Source organism: Rhinoderma darwinii, chromosome 6, assembly GCF_050947455.1.
Source record: "Rhinoderma darwinii isolate aRhiDar2 chromosome 6, aRhiDar2.hap1, whole genome shotgun sequence".
In the NCBI taxonomy this organism is placed as follows: domain Eukaryota; kingdom Metazoa; phylum Chordata; class Amphibia; order Anura; family Rhinodermatidae; genus Rhinoderma; species Rhinoderma darwinii.
The window spans coordinates 13621018-13638576 of NC_134692.1; the positions used below are offsets into that span (position 1 = coordinate 13621018).

General features: G+C 41.1%; 1 protein-coding gene across 1 annotated transcript in view; it reads left to right on the forward strand.

Moving 5' to 3' along the window:
• LOC142655268 (unconventional myosin-X-like) overlaps window positions 1-16854 on the forward strand; it is a 90108-nt gene extending 73254 nt beyond the window's left edge. The window contains exons 29-41 of the mRNA XM_075829191.1: window positions 460-553; window positions 729-784; window positions 2069-2211; window positions 2682-2876; window positions 2960-3117; window positions 4741-4864; window positions 6067-6364; window positions 6491-6698; window positions 7387-7523; window positions 9183-9309; window positions 11121-11570; window positions 13370-13561; window positions 15519-16854. Of these exons, the coding sequence (XP_075685306.1) occupies window positions 460-553; window positions 729-784; window positions 2069-2211; window positions 2682-2876; window positions 2960-3117; window positions 4741-4864; window positions 6067-6364; window positions 6491-6698; window positions 7387-7523; window positions 9183-9309; window positions 11121-11570; window positions 13370-13561; window positions 15519-15632 (2296 nt within the window). The 3' untranslated portion in view covers window positions 15633-16854. The remainder of the gene's footprint in view (window positions 1-459; window positions 554-728; window positions 785-2068; window positions 2212-2681; window positions 2877-2959; window positions 3118-4740; window positions 4865-6066; window positions 6365-6490; window positions 6699-7386; window positions 7524-9182; window positions 9310-11120; window positions 11571-13369; window positions 13562-15518) is intronic.
• The last annotated feature ends 705 nt before the right edge of the window (window positions 16855-17559 follow it).

Here is a 17559-nt window from a genome sequence, read left to right on the forward strand (position 1 = left end):
TTCTACACTGGTACATTATAGCAAACCCTCAACTGTGAGACATATTAAGTCTAGTATTGTTGGCAATCATTGACAGCAAACAGAGGTCTAAAATAGTGAGAAGTTGAAACAAAAAGTATATTAGAAAGCATAAGGCCGGATTCACACGTAGAGTAAATACTACAGATTTTCTGCAACAGATTTCATTGCGGAAAATCGGCCGCAGAATACAGTAGCAGCAGCGTGGATCAGGTTTGAACAAATCTCCTCCACACGTTTCTTTACGTGCAGTTTTCCGCTGAAGACATTCCGGCTGAAAAACTCCACCACAATTTGGTGCGGTTTTTTGGTCGGAATTCCCTGTGGCGACCAGGGCGGGTACACTGTGTGCTTTTATGCAGCGTATCCGCCCTGTGTGAACATGGCCTAGAAGTAAGACCAGACAATCCCTTTAATCTCCGCCGTATCCTCCTCTTGCAGCGGCTGGTTTAATGTCTTGAGCCGAGTTCACAGCGCGACTTCCCAACAGCTTCGCGATATGAGGGATGAACAAGCCAACCCCAAGAACGCTGTGGTAAGTGTCCGTGCGCGAGTCACTCCATGTTCTCAGGAGTCTCCGTTCCTTCAGAAGAGATTCTTCAAGTGTCCGGCGGAGCGGACGACGTTCCCCGATGAATCTGCCGGCAATCTGTCATTATCCCGCGTCTCCTCCATTCTGAGAATCCGGCTCTTCTTTCTGTCTCCCGCAGGGAACCCTGGACGTGGGGCTGATTGATTCTGTCTGCGCCTCAGACTGCCCTGATAGGTAACGAGCGCTCCTTTTAATTTCCCTTAAATTATATTAACAATTCTACAAATAAGAAATTCTACTTCCCTTGTCATAAATCTCATGATGTTTGGTCTGTACTATAAAGGAGAGATGTTAAAGTATTTTGGTTAATTCATTGTGCACAGTTCAATACAGTTATGAAGCTTTGGTATGAGCGGATTTTCAAAGGGTTGTATAGGATTAGAAAAACATGGCTGCTTTCTTCCAGAAACAGCGCCACACCTGTCCACAGGTTGTGAATGGTATTGCAGCTCGGCCCTATTCACTTCAATGGAGCTGAGCTGCAATACCAGACACAACCTGTGGACAGGTGTGGCGCTGTTTCTCAAAAAATGCAGCTAAGTATTTTATTTTAATCCTGTACAATCCATTTAAACCAGGCTGTCCGGTCATGCTGTGGGTTGTAGTTGTAGAGACAGATTCAAGACTACTGATTTTAAATGAATAACTTCTATATGCAATTAGGCCCTGACCTGCAAAAAGCTAATCTGTAATCCACAGCAGTGATTGTCTGGAACCATCTTAAATCGCATTCGATCCGTGTGCACTTGTAAAAAGTTATAGTAGTCCTTTAATACTAGAAAATGGTGCGGAATCCAAATATTGTGGTATAACAGAGCTACCTCTACAGGCTACTAGGTGGTATTACAGTCCCATTTACCTTCCTAGCCTTGCAGAAGACATTTGAAAAAAAATCCACTAGGGGGAGCTCATTGTACATGGATTTATTATTGGAACCCACGCTTGCTGTATAAATCCCTATGTAGTGAGCTCCCCCTAGTGGTGGCTGCTAGGAATTGGAGCTCTATGTGCGAAAAAAACAGAGCTCTAACCCCTAAAAACATTTTTTTTGTACCTATTAAGGTTACATAAAATTTAATTATAGGTTCCCTCCTGCCCTGAACCACCTCCATTAACCCCTTCACCATCCCACACTACCAGGAAATATTGGGTATTAACTCTTAAACCACTTAAGGCTTCCAGAGATTTTTTAAATGCACCCATAACCAGTCTAGACCACCATGGATAATGGAAATCATCATTAACCCATTCATCACCATAAACCACCAGAACTACTGGATATTGCCGCACTAATATCAGCAATATTAGAAGAATACCGTCACTAACCCCTTAACCTCCCAATGAAAAAAATGTGATTGAGTGCATGAAGCCGGTCACCTCGCCCCCCCCCACCCCTCTTTCAATTCTGCATTGCCCCGGCCACTGACCTATTTTATGTGTAATGTCTCTTTAATACAGACCAAATTCCTTTGTGATCATCACTGCGAACCGCGTCATTCACTGCAACACGGATATTCCTGAGGAAATGCACCACTGGATCTCTCTACTGCAGAAACCTCGAGGAGAAGCCAAGGTGGACGGACAGGAGTTTCTTGTGAGAGGTAAATGAATTGGAAAGTTTTTTTGTTTTTTTTGCAAAAGGTCCGAATACAAGATCTAATACTGTGTAAAAATTGTAATCCTTTCCAGCTGTACCTAGTTATCAACGGCTGTAAATATTTTACCTGCGAGGAAAAAAATGTAGGGTCTGTGTCCCCATGACAACACTTCCTGCTCACTTTTGCGGTTTTATACTTTAGTATCTTTCTTTTACTAAAAAATAAAAACTGGAATCCATTAGGTATGAGGCCCAGTTTTTTCATGACAATTTTGAGCTACCAAAACACGTGGGCAGGAAGTGTTGTCATAGGGACACAGTAAAAGAAAATACACGTATCTACTGTATGTAATATGTGAGCGCTGATCTCGGTACCTTGGCTGCAGAGGGGCAGTGTTTGCCTACGTATGTCTCTCAATATGTAAGAACTTTTTGTTTTCCTGCCTTGTTCATCGCTCGAGTTTCTGCTCACAGGTTGGATTCATAAAGAAGTGCAGAACAGCAGCAAGATGGCGTCTCTCAAATTAAAACGTCGCTGGTTTGTGCTGACCCGAAATGCTTTAGATTATTACAAGTCCTCCGAGCGAACGGCATCCAAACTGGGCACCTTGGTCCTGAACAGCCTGTGCTCTGTGGTGCAGCCAGATGAGAAGACTCACACCGAAACAGGTGCAGTAAGCAGAGGAGTGCAGGGAAGCACCGTCATTGTCCTCCCTGTACTGGGCTCAGTAACTTTACACCTTCTTATATAGGATACTGGAACATTGTCGTGTATGGGAGGAAACATTCCTACAGACTGTACACAAAGCTTCTCAACGAGGCCATGAGGTGGGCCAACGCCATCCAGGGAGTGATTGACAGCAAAGCCCCCATAGAGACTCCTACCCAGCAACTCATCCGGGACATCAAGGTAAATGCAAGTGATAGGAATATAATTTAAGTAACTCATGCAAAGTGGATGAACCGAATCCAGTCTTTAAACCTATATACCTATATAGAAGCTGTAGAGCTGCATTCACAATTCTGCTGCTTCTCATTGGAAAAAGTTTAGCTGAGCTTCTATAATGCAGGGGGAGGAGGCTGTTCGTTTTTCATAGCTGTACAATGCCTGGTGAAGCAGAGTGAGCTCTGTGCAGATACTGAACAAGCAAGGTCTGCTGGGAGATTTCAGCTGTGAAGCCTCCAGAATTGTGAACGCAGTTCCAGAGTGCGCTACAGGCTATAACTCAGGATTAATAAAATATAAGTAATGTAATGTTTCTACAAAGTTACTTTTTATGCCTTTTATGTCAATGAATTCTATACGCGAACTGTAAAATACTACTTGTTATTGCCTAGATCTTCTAGGCTCTGTTCACACCTGGTTGCAGATTACTTTAAATTTGACCGGAAAATAGTTCTGCACGCAGCACTATTTTTCCTGAAAAAATGACAGACACCTCCACATAACCCGACAGACCCCATCGTGGGTCAGTGGTGTCCGTCATACGAAAGATTCAGCACAGCGTCCTGGTTTTCGCTATGAACTGACACCAGGTGAACGGAGCCTAACTGTACGGATGTCACAATGGCGCAGATTTACTATTCAAAATGCGGCAGAGTTCTGGTGTACATGCTGTGCGTCTCATTTATTTAAAGGGTAACTAAACATTCAAAAAACTTCTGACATAGTGACATGTCAGAAGTTCTGATCGGTGGGGGTCCGGGCAGTGAGACCCCAACCGGTCACTAAAACGAAGCGGCAGAAGCGCTCGGGTGAGTACTGAGCCGCTTCGTTTTCAGCTGGTGTACGGGCTCAGACTTTTTCTATTGAGTCCGTACACCAACTGCTCGGCTTTCCGAGGAAAAAGTGATCAGAGACTAAGCTGCTCCGGTGCCCACGCGAGCGCTTCTGCCACTTCATTTTAGCGATCAGTGGAGGTCTCAGTACTCGGACCCCCACCGATCAAAACTTCTGACATGTCACTATGATATGTCAAAAGTATTTTAAAAGTTTAGGCGCAAAAAATGCCTTAAATTAAGCTAAATAATAGGTGGCAGAAGGAAGAGAAAGTGCCTGATGCATCAAATTTATCACACAGCGTGCATCACTTTAAAAATAATCTTGTAATCTGAAAACAATCCTATGATCCTTTTCTGTGATTGATGTTATATTGTTCCCCAGTGGTGAAAAGGAGGTACTGCAGACTTCAAAATTGACCAAGCTCAAAGCTTTTTCTTAGAATGGTCTCTCGACTTTAAGCTGATTTTGGGGGATCCCAGCAGCTGGACCCCCAACAATCAGCTGTTTTTAAATGGGTAAGCAGCTTGATATTTCTCTAATTTAATTTAATGGGCTGTCTGCATGATACCGGAATATTTTCAATGGCTCTCTGCTCCACGTCCTAATAGAGTATATTGATACGGGTTATCGCCACCTTCATAATACTAGCAATGTCTTATATTTTATATTCATGCCAAGTTTCCTTTTTTATTTGCTTCTTACCCCTCCAAATATAATAAGGTGGTAATTGTCCTCTTCCCCCTCCATCAGGAGAACAGTCTGAACAGTGAAGCTGTGGAGCAGACGTACAGAAGAAACCCAATCTTAAGATATACCCAGCATCCTTTGCACTCGCCACTTCTACCGCTGCCTTATGGGGATGTCAACCTCAATTGTACGTATCCGCCTCATCCTCCTGTAATGTGCAGGGGCCGATGAGCTGTCTCCTGTGCCCGGCATTGGGTTCAATATAAAATAAAGTTCAGGTGGAGTTTATTATTTCATGTCTTACTGCTCCACTGATTAACGCAATGAATAGAACCGAGCGCTCACGTGGTGCACAACCTAAGTCCAGCAGCGTATACTAGAAAGAAGGGATGTAGGAACTTTTGGAGTCTGAGCCTGAAACGGTTTGGCCTAAAGGGTAACTAAACTTTCAGAAAACCTCTGCCATGTCAGACGTTTTGATTGGTGGGGGGTCCGAGCACGGAGACTCCCACCAATCGCTAAAACGAAGCGGCAGAACTCCCGTGTGAGCGCTCATCCGCTTTGTTTCTGTTCGGCTTTTTACGGAAACGATTGTAGTGGAGTACGGGCTCAATAAAAAGTCCATGGGCTCTTACATCGCTACATCGGCTTTCTGGAAAAAGCAGAACAGAAGTGAAGTGGCTGAGCGCTCACATGAGCGTTCTGACACTTAGTTTTAGCGATTGTTGGGGGTCTCCGTGCTCAGACCCCCACCAATCAAAACTTCTGACATGTCACTGTCCCCTCTCCTGACATGTCTGTTTTACTAAATACTTGTTTTTCCCCATGAAATAACAATTCTGGAGCATCTTTTCTTAGGACTCTACATTGTGCTGTTCCTCTGTTATTCCTCCTGGAAATGTATGAGTAAATTGGCAACTCGATGTTAGCATTCCCCTTGTAAAATAGGCGTGTCCCACCACACTCTGATATTGTCCAATCAGTGCTGCCAGTATCTGTATGTGTAGGGACACACCCAATTGAAAAGGGAAACGGTTAACTCCCAGTTGTCAGTTCATTTATTCATTTCCAGGAGGAACAATAGAGGAACATCACAATGCTGCGTTTTAAGAAAAAGTGCTCCAGAATAATTATTTTATTTCGAATAGAGGTATTTACGAAGACAGACATGTCCTGATAGTCCTTGAATGCATAATCAATACATTGTGGGATTGTCCTCCCCTTTGTTACCCACAGTGATAGGCTGGGGGAGGCGGTTCTAGCAGTTGATGGTCCTGGTGTAAACTTTCCATTATTACAGATTCATAACCATGAGTGTCCCTGTCCACAATACACCATAGGACCGGAGCACACATTTCCCCTTCTAAGAATTCTCTCCCTCTCCTATAGTGCAAAAAGAAAAGGGTTACACTACACTGCAGGACGAGGCGGTGAGGGTCTTCAACTCTCTCCAGGAGATTGAGACTGTCCCTGATCCAGTCCCTATAATCCAGGGCATCCTGCAGACCTGCCAAGACCTGAAGCCCTTAAGAGATGAAGTTTATTGCCAGCTGATCAAACAGACCAATCATGTCCCTCAACCCAACAGCCCAGGCAACCTGCGCCACTGGCAGCTGCTCACTTGTATGAGTTGTACGTTCCTGCCCGGTCGAGACATCCTGCGCTACCTTAAATTCCACCTTAAAAGGTGAAGTTCAAATTCAATTTTACCTATGTTACCGCCACCTAGTGGATGCAGATGGACTTGCAGATCTACTGTGAAATGTTAAGAATCGTTTTGTTGACTGATCTCGGACTTGTTCTTCTCTTGCAGGTTGCGGGACAGCTTTCCTGGCACGGAGGTTGAACATTTTGCTCACTTTATTGCTGATGCTCTGAAGAAAACTAAATGTAGGGAGCTGGTTCCATCACAAGAAGAGATTTCAGCACTGCTCACACGCAGCAACATGACCACGACGGTCTACTGTCACGGCGGAGGCTCCTGTCAGATCAGTATTCACTCTCATACCACGGCCGGAGAGGTTAGTTCGAAGGTGGGGGGGGTGCATTGACTTTGTATGCCATGTTCAAGTGACATATGGCCCCAAGATGTACAGGGACCTTTAAAGCCGGCCACATATACAGGTCAACTTCCCCCAATTCCAATATTTTTTATCATTAGGATGCTGGTCATTAAAGGTGCATACACTGCCGACTGCAATAATGAGTGAACGTAATGAAATAACAACCCAGGAAATTTAAAGTAAACCCCTAGTCTTATTACGTCCAATCGAATCCACAGGTTGGGTTGAGTTTTAGAAAAATACCAATAATCGTTATGGATTGTCTTTCCTGTCGTATCGTTAACAATTATTAATGTGTGCAGCTTTAATGAGACACAATTTTTGCAGCACAAGGCGACCACTAGGGGGAGCAAACTGAAGACAGATTTCAGTATTGAACTCTATACTAGCTGTATAAATTGGTCTTCAGTTTGCTCCCCCTAGTGGTGGCTTTGTGCTGCACATATGTATGGATTTAACACATCTGCATATACATAGAAACAACTTCTAAATTAGTTTTCTCATGCATTATACATTACAGATTGATCTATTGGCCCAGGAGCTGACAATCACACACACACACACACACACACAGTAGTAGTTCCGCTAAATATGATTAATAATTAGCAACCAGTAATAAGTCAAGTCACGATTTATGTTGTTGCAGGTGGTGGAGAAATTAATCCGTGGCCTGTCCATGGATGACAGTCGTAACATGTTCGCCCTCTTTGAACGCAACAAGCAGACAGACCGGGCGGTGGAGAGTCGGGTTATTGTGGCGGACGTTCTGGCAAAGTTTGAGAGGTTTGATATTTTTCTTTTATCTTCTTTAGATCTTGTGCTTAGTTTCTTATTAAAGGGCATAACCTTCTGTTTACATGGGGCCAACAAATCTGTAGCTCTGTACAAAGAATGTCCTCAGTGCTGCAATAATAAATACTGTTACCGTGCAAAAGATAGACGGATATAGCTGAGCTCAGTTAGTTAAAGTAGCAGAACTTACTCCTGCCCATCTTAATGTGGTATCAAAATGTGTTTTCTGTGGTTTTACGTAGGACTGCAGGTAACTCCACAACAGTATCCTAAATCTGATAAGTATTACTACACGTCCAAAGGGGCGCAATCTGTACTGACCACTGCAACTGAATATTGGTGGGGCTGCAGTAGGATCAATAGCTCTGCTGTAAGCGTTGTAAAATTGAATTTTCACAGGTTTTTATGCCTAAATTATAGTTTTCTGCAGCACAATACTTAATAATGTTTTACACTGTTGTATATAGTAAACCCCCAACTTGGCAGCACAAGAGTCGCGCAGCAGCACTAGGGAGTTAGGAGACCAACAGGATGAAGCTTTTCCCACTCTGCGTTCAGTTTTGCTGGTTGTCAGTGGAAACAGTCAGCAAACTTGCCGTCAGACACCCACCTACCAGCTTAGCTATAATACAGGGGAAATTAGATTTTCCAACGTTCTATAACTGTACAGTGCCTGACGTAAAGATGACCTGTTCATGAGTGCAGCTCTGTAGTATAATACAGGATGTAACTCAGGATCAGTACAGGATAAGTAATGTAATGTATGTACACAGTGACTCCACCAGCAGAATAGTGAGTGCAGCTCTGGAGTATAATACAGGATAAGTAATGTATGTACACAGTGACTCCACCAGCAGAATAGTGAGTGCAGCTCTGGAGTATAATACAGGATAAGTAATATAATGTATGTACACAGTGACTCCACCAGCAGAATAGTGAGTGCAGCTCTGGAGTATAATGCAGGATGTAACTCAGGATCAGTACAGGATAAGTAATGTAATGTATGTACACAGTGACTCCACCAGCAGAATAGTGAGTGCAGCTCTGGAGTACTAAACAGGATATCACATGGCTACGGTCATGTGCATGAGGCCTTACTGTGTACATACATTACTTATCCTGTACTGATCCTCAGTGACTCCACCAGCAGAATAGTGAGTGCAGCTCTGGAGTATAGTACAGGATAGGTAATGTATGTACACAGTAAGGCCTCATGCACACGACCGTAGCCATGTGCACGGGCGTGATTTTCGGGTCGGACGGCTGCGGAGTGTCACCCGAGGGCCGTGCACATGGCCGCGTGCATTCATTTCTATGAGCCTGGACCGCAAAACACGGCTGTAATAAGACATGTTCGGTCTTTTTGCGGTCCAGGCTCCTGGGCCATGCACGGACCGTGGAAACCACGCTCGTGTGCATGGGCCCCGTTGAAATGAATGGGGACGCCATTCCCCCACAGATTTGCAGGTGAATTGCGGCCGCAAAAATACGTTCATGTGCATGAGTCCTGACTTTATTAATTCTGTGTAAACTGTAAAGTGGTGTCCAAAGGTGTAACATACCCTTTAAATGACCACTCCAGATACAGATGTTTAGCTCTCTTCATACGCACATCATCATTCTTATTGACCTCGCTCTCTCTCCCCTCAGACTTGTCAGCTCAGTAGATGAGGAGGAAGAATTGGGTCAGTGGACTCTGTATTTCAAACTCTACTGCTTCTTGGATGTGCAGAGCGTTCCTAAGGAGGGTGTTGAATTTGCCTTCATGTTTGAGCAGGTCTGTGCTATTTCATGGTAATTTAAGCAATAAAAGTCTATGGAGCGTTTCATCTTGCTAGGTGATGAAAGTCATGCAGTGAAAAGATTTTAAAACGATCCCTATCTCTTCTACCCAAATTGGAATTTCTACAAAAGGCGAGATTTTTATAGAAATTGTGAAATTTATTTATCTGATATCTTTCCAGAAGCGGTTTATTAAATCTTAAGTGCTGGAAGGAATTCAATTAGAGAAATATATTGAATATATTTTTGTAAATGGGTCAAAAATTCTGTGTTGATTTAATTTCAGAATATATCTTTATAGGGATTTATGGTTTTCTGATAGAGCTCCAAATCTCCTGCATAGTTTTTTAGTAAATAACTAAACTAGAGGAAGCTTAAAGAGGTTTTCCAGCCAGTAGAAATTGATGGCCTATCCTCAGGATAGGCCATGGATCTCTGAAGGGTCGGGGTCCGACTCCAGGGACCCTCACCGAACAGCTTTTTTGAAGGGGAAGCAGCGCTCGTACGAATGCTGCACCTCCTTCAAAACAGCTGATCGGCGGGGGTCCCAGTAGTCAGACCCCGACCCATCATCTATTGATGGCCTATCCTGATGATAGGCCATCAATTTTTACTGGCTGGAAAACCCCTTTTAAAGTGGTTGTCCGGTTTAGAAAAGCCATTTCTATGCATTCTATTAGCGAATTCTGAGGTAACAAAGGGGGGTCCTCTGTTCCGGATCCTCATCTCTTGGCCAGAGTGAAGAGCAGTTACATAGGGCGTCTCTCGCTCTGGAGGACCTGTCCTGTATTGCAGAGAGTACACATTGATTTAAATGAGAACAGTGTAATACTTACTTTCCTCTGTGGTGGCGCTGCAGGGAAATTGAACACTTCCTGCCAGGTTGGATGCTGTAAGCTTCCCCTAGCGCAATAGTCTGATCAACTGAAAGGAACTCACAACTTACCGCCCTAAGACGTAGATTTACGTCATGGGAACTATGCAGTTCTGCAAAATGACCTTAATTTCTAGGATATAGATGGAGTGGGCAAAGGAGATATTCCCACGCCATTAATTGTGGGTGCCAGCTATATTATACATTTGTCACCCCGCTTTAACTGCCGTATCGGAGAGGTCTCCAGTCCCGGCTATTTAGCCCCTTAGATAAAGGGAGCTCCTTCCATCACCACATTGGCCCACGATGGGGAGCTGATGGGTTTCTATGGCGCCTGAGGGACAGCGAACCAAAGGTCTGCTTTCTTAGTACACCTACGTTAACCAGTATTAATACACTTCGGTACAAATGTATTTGAGTGTATTACATGAGCGAATAAGTCTAGTTCCCTAGTGGGACTAAAAAGAAGATAAATAAGTTAAAATATTTAAAACTATAAAAAAAAACAAAAATGGTTTTTTACAATTAAAAATGCTTTACTAATGTCAAAAAAAAGAAAGGTAAAAAAATATATACTACCTGAGTATTTTGGGGCATCCGTAAATCAACAAACAAAACGACACTGCCACTATTTTGCCAGTAAGGACATGGACATGGATTTTAAGAAGTGCCCCAATGACAATTCTGATCAAGTACAGAGGACAGAGTACAAGCCGGAAGTGTTGTCATGGAGACACAGCAGTAGAGATGCTGCAAGCTCTGGGCCTGTAAGGTTTTTTTTTCACTTTTTTAAATCAACACAAAACATGAACATGAATTCGTAAGTCTGCATCAGATCTGTAGCAAAAGGAAATGTGTTGTTTGAAATTAGATTATTATAGGTGTCCACGTGCTGCTTCTAATGATTGGCTCATGGTTTTTAATTTGTCCAGGCCCATGAAAGTCTTACAAATGGTCACTTCCCAGCCCCTGAAGACACTTTACAGCACTTGGCTGCTTTACGATTACGATATCAACATGGTAACATTTCCAAGGTTTTATGGTCCCTGGAAACGGTTTACCCTGTTCAGCGGTTAAAAAACAAGATTCTACAGGCCACCAAAAGCAGCAGCACGTCCGGTCAAACCCTGGAGAGGAGGAGAACCAGCTTCCTTGAGGGGACCTTGAAACGTGGCTTCAAAGTGGGCTCTATGAAAAAACAAAAGATGGAGGAAGAACAGATGATGGAGATGTGGGTAAAAGAGGAACTCTCTGCCGCCCGCACAAGTATAGCGGAGAAATGGAGCCGTCTTCATGGGATGTCCCAGCACCAAGCTATGGTGAATTATATGGCAATTGTTATTGAGTGGCCGGGATATGGATCCACTCTCTTTGATGTTGAGGTAGGAGCTCTCCCTGCTGAGTAATGTACTGTGTATACTAAAATACTACCCCCAATAGACATGACTATAACTACTATAATACTGCCCCCTATGTGCAAGAATTTACCTACTATAATACTGCCCCCTATGTGCAAGAATTTACCTACTATAATACTGGCTCCTATATACAAGAATATAACTACTATAATACTGCCCCCTATGTACAAGAATATAACTACTATAATACTGCCCCCTATATACAAGAATATAACTACTATAATACTGCTCCTATATACAAGAATATAACTACTATAATACTGCCTCCTATATACAAGAATATAACTACTATAATACTTCCCCCTATATACAAGAATATAACTACTATAATACTGCCCCCTATGTACAAGAATATAACTACTATAATACTGCCCCCTATATACAAGAATATAACTACTATAATACTGCCCCCTATGTACAAGAATATAACTACTATAATACTGCCACCTATATACAGGAATATAACTACTATAATACTGCCCCCCATATATAAGAATATTACTACTATGATACTGCCCCCTATATACAAGAATATAACTACTATAATACTGCCCCCTATATACAAGAATATAACTATTATAATACTTCCCCTATATACAAGAATATAACTACTATAATACTGCCCCTATATACAAGAATATAACTACTATAATACTGCCCCCTATATACAAGAATATAACTACTATAATACTGCCCCTATATACAAGAATATAACTACTATAATACTGCTCCTTATATACAAGAATATAACTACTATAGTACTGCCCCCTATATACAAGAATATAACTACTATAATACTGCCGCCTATGTACAATAATATAACTACTATAATACTGCCTCCTATATACAAGAATATAACTACTATAATACTGCTCCTATATACAAGAATATAACTACTATACTACTGACCCCAATGTACAAGAATATAACTACTATAATACTGCCCTCTATATACAAGAATATAACTACTATAATACTGCCCCTATATACAAAAATATAACTACTATAATACTGCCCCTATATACAAGAATATAACTACTATAATACTGCCCCTATATACAAGAATATAACTACTATAATACTGACTCCTATATACAAGAATATAACTACTATAATACTGCTTCTATATACAAGAATATAACTACTATAATACTGCCCCCTATATACAAGAATATAACTACTATAATACTGCCCCCTATATACAAGAATATAACTACTATAATACTGCCCCTATATACAAGAATATAACTACTATAATACTGCCCCCTATATACAAGAATATAACTACTATAATACTGCCCCTATATACAAGAATATAACTACTATAATACTGCCCCCTATATACAAGAATATAACTACTATAATACTGCCTCCTATGTCCAAGAATATAACTACTATAATACTGCTCCTATATACAAGAATATAACTACTATAATACTGCCCCTATATACAAGAATATAACTACTATAATACTGCCCCTATATACAAGAATATAACTACTATAATACTGCCCCTATATACAAGAATAGAACTACTATAATACTGCCCCCTATGTACAAGAATATAACTACTATAATACTGCCTCCTATGTACAAGAAAATAACTACTATAATACTGCTCCTATATACAAGAATATAACTACTATAATGCTGCCCCCTATGGACATCTGGCTGTATGGACTGGGTGCCTGTGCACCAGGCAATTATGGTGTTTGATTATTATACATATTTGCTGTCTACTCATTCTTTGTCCTCCTTTTACAGTATAAAGAAGGAGGATTTCCTAATGATCTATGGCTCGGGGTCAGTGCAGAAAATGTCTCGGTTTACAAACGTGGAGACCCAAAGCCACTGGAGACGTTTCAGTATGAACACATCATTTTCTTTGGTGCTCCACAGCCCAACACCTTCAAGATTACAGTAGACGACCGAGAAATGTTCTTTGAAACAACTCAGGTCAGTGTCAGAGAATAGGGTGAGCCCCTTCCTCTCCCTAGATATAAATGGGAGCGTCAGAAACGTCCGAATGAGTGTGCTTTATAGTAGTAGTCTATTATATTATATTATTAGTAGTAAAGTATTAATAGTAGAAATAGTATAAGGATTAATAGGAGCATCGGAAACTTCCCATTATAGTTCTTGTAGTAGTAGTTTCAGTAATAGTGTAGTAGTAATATAATAAAGTATTAGTAGTGGTAGTATAGTATTAGTAGAGTTTTAATAGTGTAGTATAGTATTAGTAGTATAATAGTAGTGCATTAGTTGTACAGCATTTGAAGGAATAGTAGTATAAAATGAATAGTAGTATAGTATAGGATTAGTGGTAGACGTATAGTATTAATAATGGTGTAGTAGCAGCATCATAGTATTACTAGTAGTGTAGTAGTTTAGAAGAAAGGAAGGTAGGATCCAGCGAGGTATAGTAGTTAAAAGGAAAACAATGTTTCAACTTTATTGAAGATAAACAATAAAATATAGAACGCGGGAAGGAGAACGCAGTACAAGGTGGTCTCAGATGGCAAAATAAGAGAGCCTACGCGTTTCGAACACGGTCTGTGTTCTTATTCATGGCTAATGTTAGTGTAGCGTAGTCGTTTAGTCCTAATAGTGGTAGTTTAGTAGCAGCAGTATGGTTTTAATAGTAGTCGTATAAGTAGTCGTTTTGTATTAGTAGTGTAGTAGTACAGCAAAGTATTGATGGTAGAGTAGTGGTATAGCATTCATAGTATTAATAGTAGTTTAGTAGTATAACATTAATAGTAGTGTATTAATAGTTGTGTAGTAGTATAGTATTAATAGTAGTATAATATGTAGTAGTAGTAGTATCAATAGTAGTATCAATAGTAGTAGTAGTATCAATAGTAAGTAGTATCAATAGTAAGTAGTAGCAGTAGTATCAATAGTAAGTAGTAGTAGTATCAATAGTAGCAATAGTAAGTAGTAGTATCAATAGCAAGTAGTAGTAGTAGTATCAATAGTAAGTAGTAGTAGTATCAATAGTAAGTAGTAGTAGTATCAATAGTAAGTAGTAGTAGTAGTATCAATAGTAAGTAGTAGTAGTAGTAGTATCAATAGTAGTAGTAGTATCAATAGTAGCAATAGTAAGTAGTAGTAGTATCAATAGTAAGTAGTATCAATAGTAAGTAGTATCAATAGTAAGTAGTAGTAGTATCAATAGTAAGTAGTATCAATAGTAAGTAGTAGTAGTATCAATAGTAAGTAGTATCAATAGTAAGTAGTAGTAGTATCAATAGTAAGTAGTAGTAGTATCAATAGTAGTAGTATCAATAGTAGCAATAGTAAGTAGTAGTAGGATCAATAGTAGTAGTAGTATCCATAGTAGCAATAGTAAGTAGTAGTAGCAGCAATAGTTAGTAGTAGTATCAATAGTAAGTAGTACGGTAGTAGTAGTAGTAGCAGCAATAGTAGTAGTATCAATAGTAAGTAGTAGTATCAATAGTAAGTAGTTGTAGTATCAACAGAGTAAGTAGTATTAATAGTAAGTAGTAGTAGTATAGCATTAATAGTTGTGTAGTATATCATAGTATCAAAGTTCGTAAGGCTGAAAAAAGGCATATGTCCATCCAGTTCAGCTTATTATTCTGCAATGTATAGTATTAACATTAGTAGTGTTAGTATGGTATGAATAATAGTACTATAGTATTAATAGTAGTGTAGTAGTTTAGTATTAATAGTAGTGTAGTAGTATATTATTAATAGTAGTAGTATGGCTAATAATAGTGTAGTAGTGGCATAATTGTGGTAGTGTAGTATTAATTTGTTTCCCTGCAGACTCTACTTTGCTAATTGGATATGGAAGTCACAGTGAATAAATATTGTGTTTCTGTTTGCAGTTGCTCCTTATTGATACTCTTAGTAAAACACCATCCTTGTCATGTCCTTATTCCTCCAGGTGGGGGAGATCACTAAGATCATGAGAGCCTACATCAATATGATCGTCAAGAAGCGCTGCAGCGTCAAGTCCGTAACAAGTCAGGACAGTCAATTCAACAGCTGGGCCAGGTGACCAAGCCACGCCCCCTGGTGGTGGGAATCCATGACACCCTCCAATGACGGTCACGGAATTGATTTCATATGAAGACTTCTTGGTTTATGTAAATGGCATAATAGACTGGTAGATGATTCTTTTTGTACTTGTATCTCTAGACCTGGAATTGGACCATGATCTTCTACGAGCTCCTTGCACAACAGACTGGAGCCTTGTCATCACAATGAATTTTATTTCTGCTAAATCAACATGGGAAAAAAAAAATCAAAAATATACATTTTTTTTTCTATAAAAATTCTGTCTTCCTGCAGAAAACGCGACATTCTGCCATCTCGGCGCCAGTTCGATCCTCTGAATCCTTCTTCAGGATTTAAGATTAGCAGGGAATGGATTTCTGGTGTTTACTGGAGACGCTGACTGGGGGCCAGGCCTTTGTACCCAATGGAGATTTGACAGTATTACCCCCCCCCCCCCCACCCATTGTGGATAATTGTGGAAAGATTGTCTTCCGTTTTCGTGCTTGGGAGATCTTCTCTGTAATATATAAAGCACATGGAGTATTATTTATTTTCAAAACTATTTTATCTGTCTTCCCAATGCCGCCATGGTGACGTCTCGTGCCGTGTGGCATCATCCTCCTGTTTTACGTTACTGAATAGTGTTGTGCCCTTTGTAGCATCTGGTGACATGGGCACGCTGGGGTAAGACTCCTGTTATCCGAAGGACATGATTGAGACACCTTCTCTCCTCATCTTATACGGTGTTCCTGGAATAATTGTTCGGCATAAGAAACGGGACTCAAGGCCATAGGTTACTACTAGGGGGACTATCAATCCCATGATCTGAGAAATGCTTTTTTAAAGGAGCACTCCAGGCAAATCTGAATCATTGTGTCATGCCTAGTGCAGAGCTGAAAGGGATTCGGACAATCCCTAATTCTTAGAAGGCTCTCTTGACAATAGGCAAATCCGAAAATGTCCCCCTGATAGGACCTCGGCGATCAGGTGTCATCTGTTGGGAAACCTGCTGTACAATTTCTCTGCAGTGCCGCCACAGGGGAAACTGAGCATTACACCGTGTTCATTCACATCAATAGATTCTTTTTATACTGCAGGACAGCACATGTTCTCCAAAGATAGATGATCCTAGTTACTGGTCTCTACACTGTCCAAGGGTTTAGGATCCTGAACAGGACGCCCCTCTATTAACTCAGAATTCACAAATGGTTTAAAGAGGCTCTGTCACCAGATTTTGCAACCCCTATCTGCTATTGCAGCAGATAGGCGCTGCAATGTAGATTACAGTAACGTTTTTATTTTTAAAAAACGAGCATTTTTGGCCAAGTTATGACCATTTTCGTATTTATGCAAATGAGGCTTGCAAAAGTACAACTGGGCGTGTTGAAAAGTAAAAGTACAACTGGGCGTGTATTATGTGCTTACATCGGGGCGTGTTTACTACTTTTACTAGCTGGGCGTTGTGTATAGAAGTGTCATCCACTTCTCTTCACAACGCCCAGCTTCTGGCAGTGCAGACACAGCGTGTTCTCGAGAGATCACGCTGTGACGTCACTCACAGGTCCTGCATCGTGTCGGCACCAGAGGCTACAGATGATTTTGCAGCAGCATCGGCGTTTGCAGGTAAATCGATGTAGCTACTTACCTGCAAATGCTGATGCTGCTGCAGAATCAACTGTAGCCTCTGGTGCCGACACGATGCAGGACCTGTGAGTGACGTCACAGATCTGCACTGCCAGAAGCTGGGCGTTGTGAAGAGAAGTGGATGATACTTCTCATCAGAACGCCCAGCTAGTAAAAGTAGTAAACACGCCCCGATGTACGCACATAATACACGCCCACTTGGACTTTTACTTTTCAACACGCCCAGTTGTACTTTTGCAAGCCTCATTTGCATAAATACGAAAATGGTCATAACTTGGCCAAAA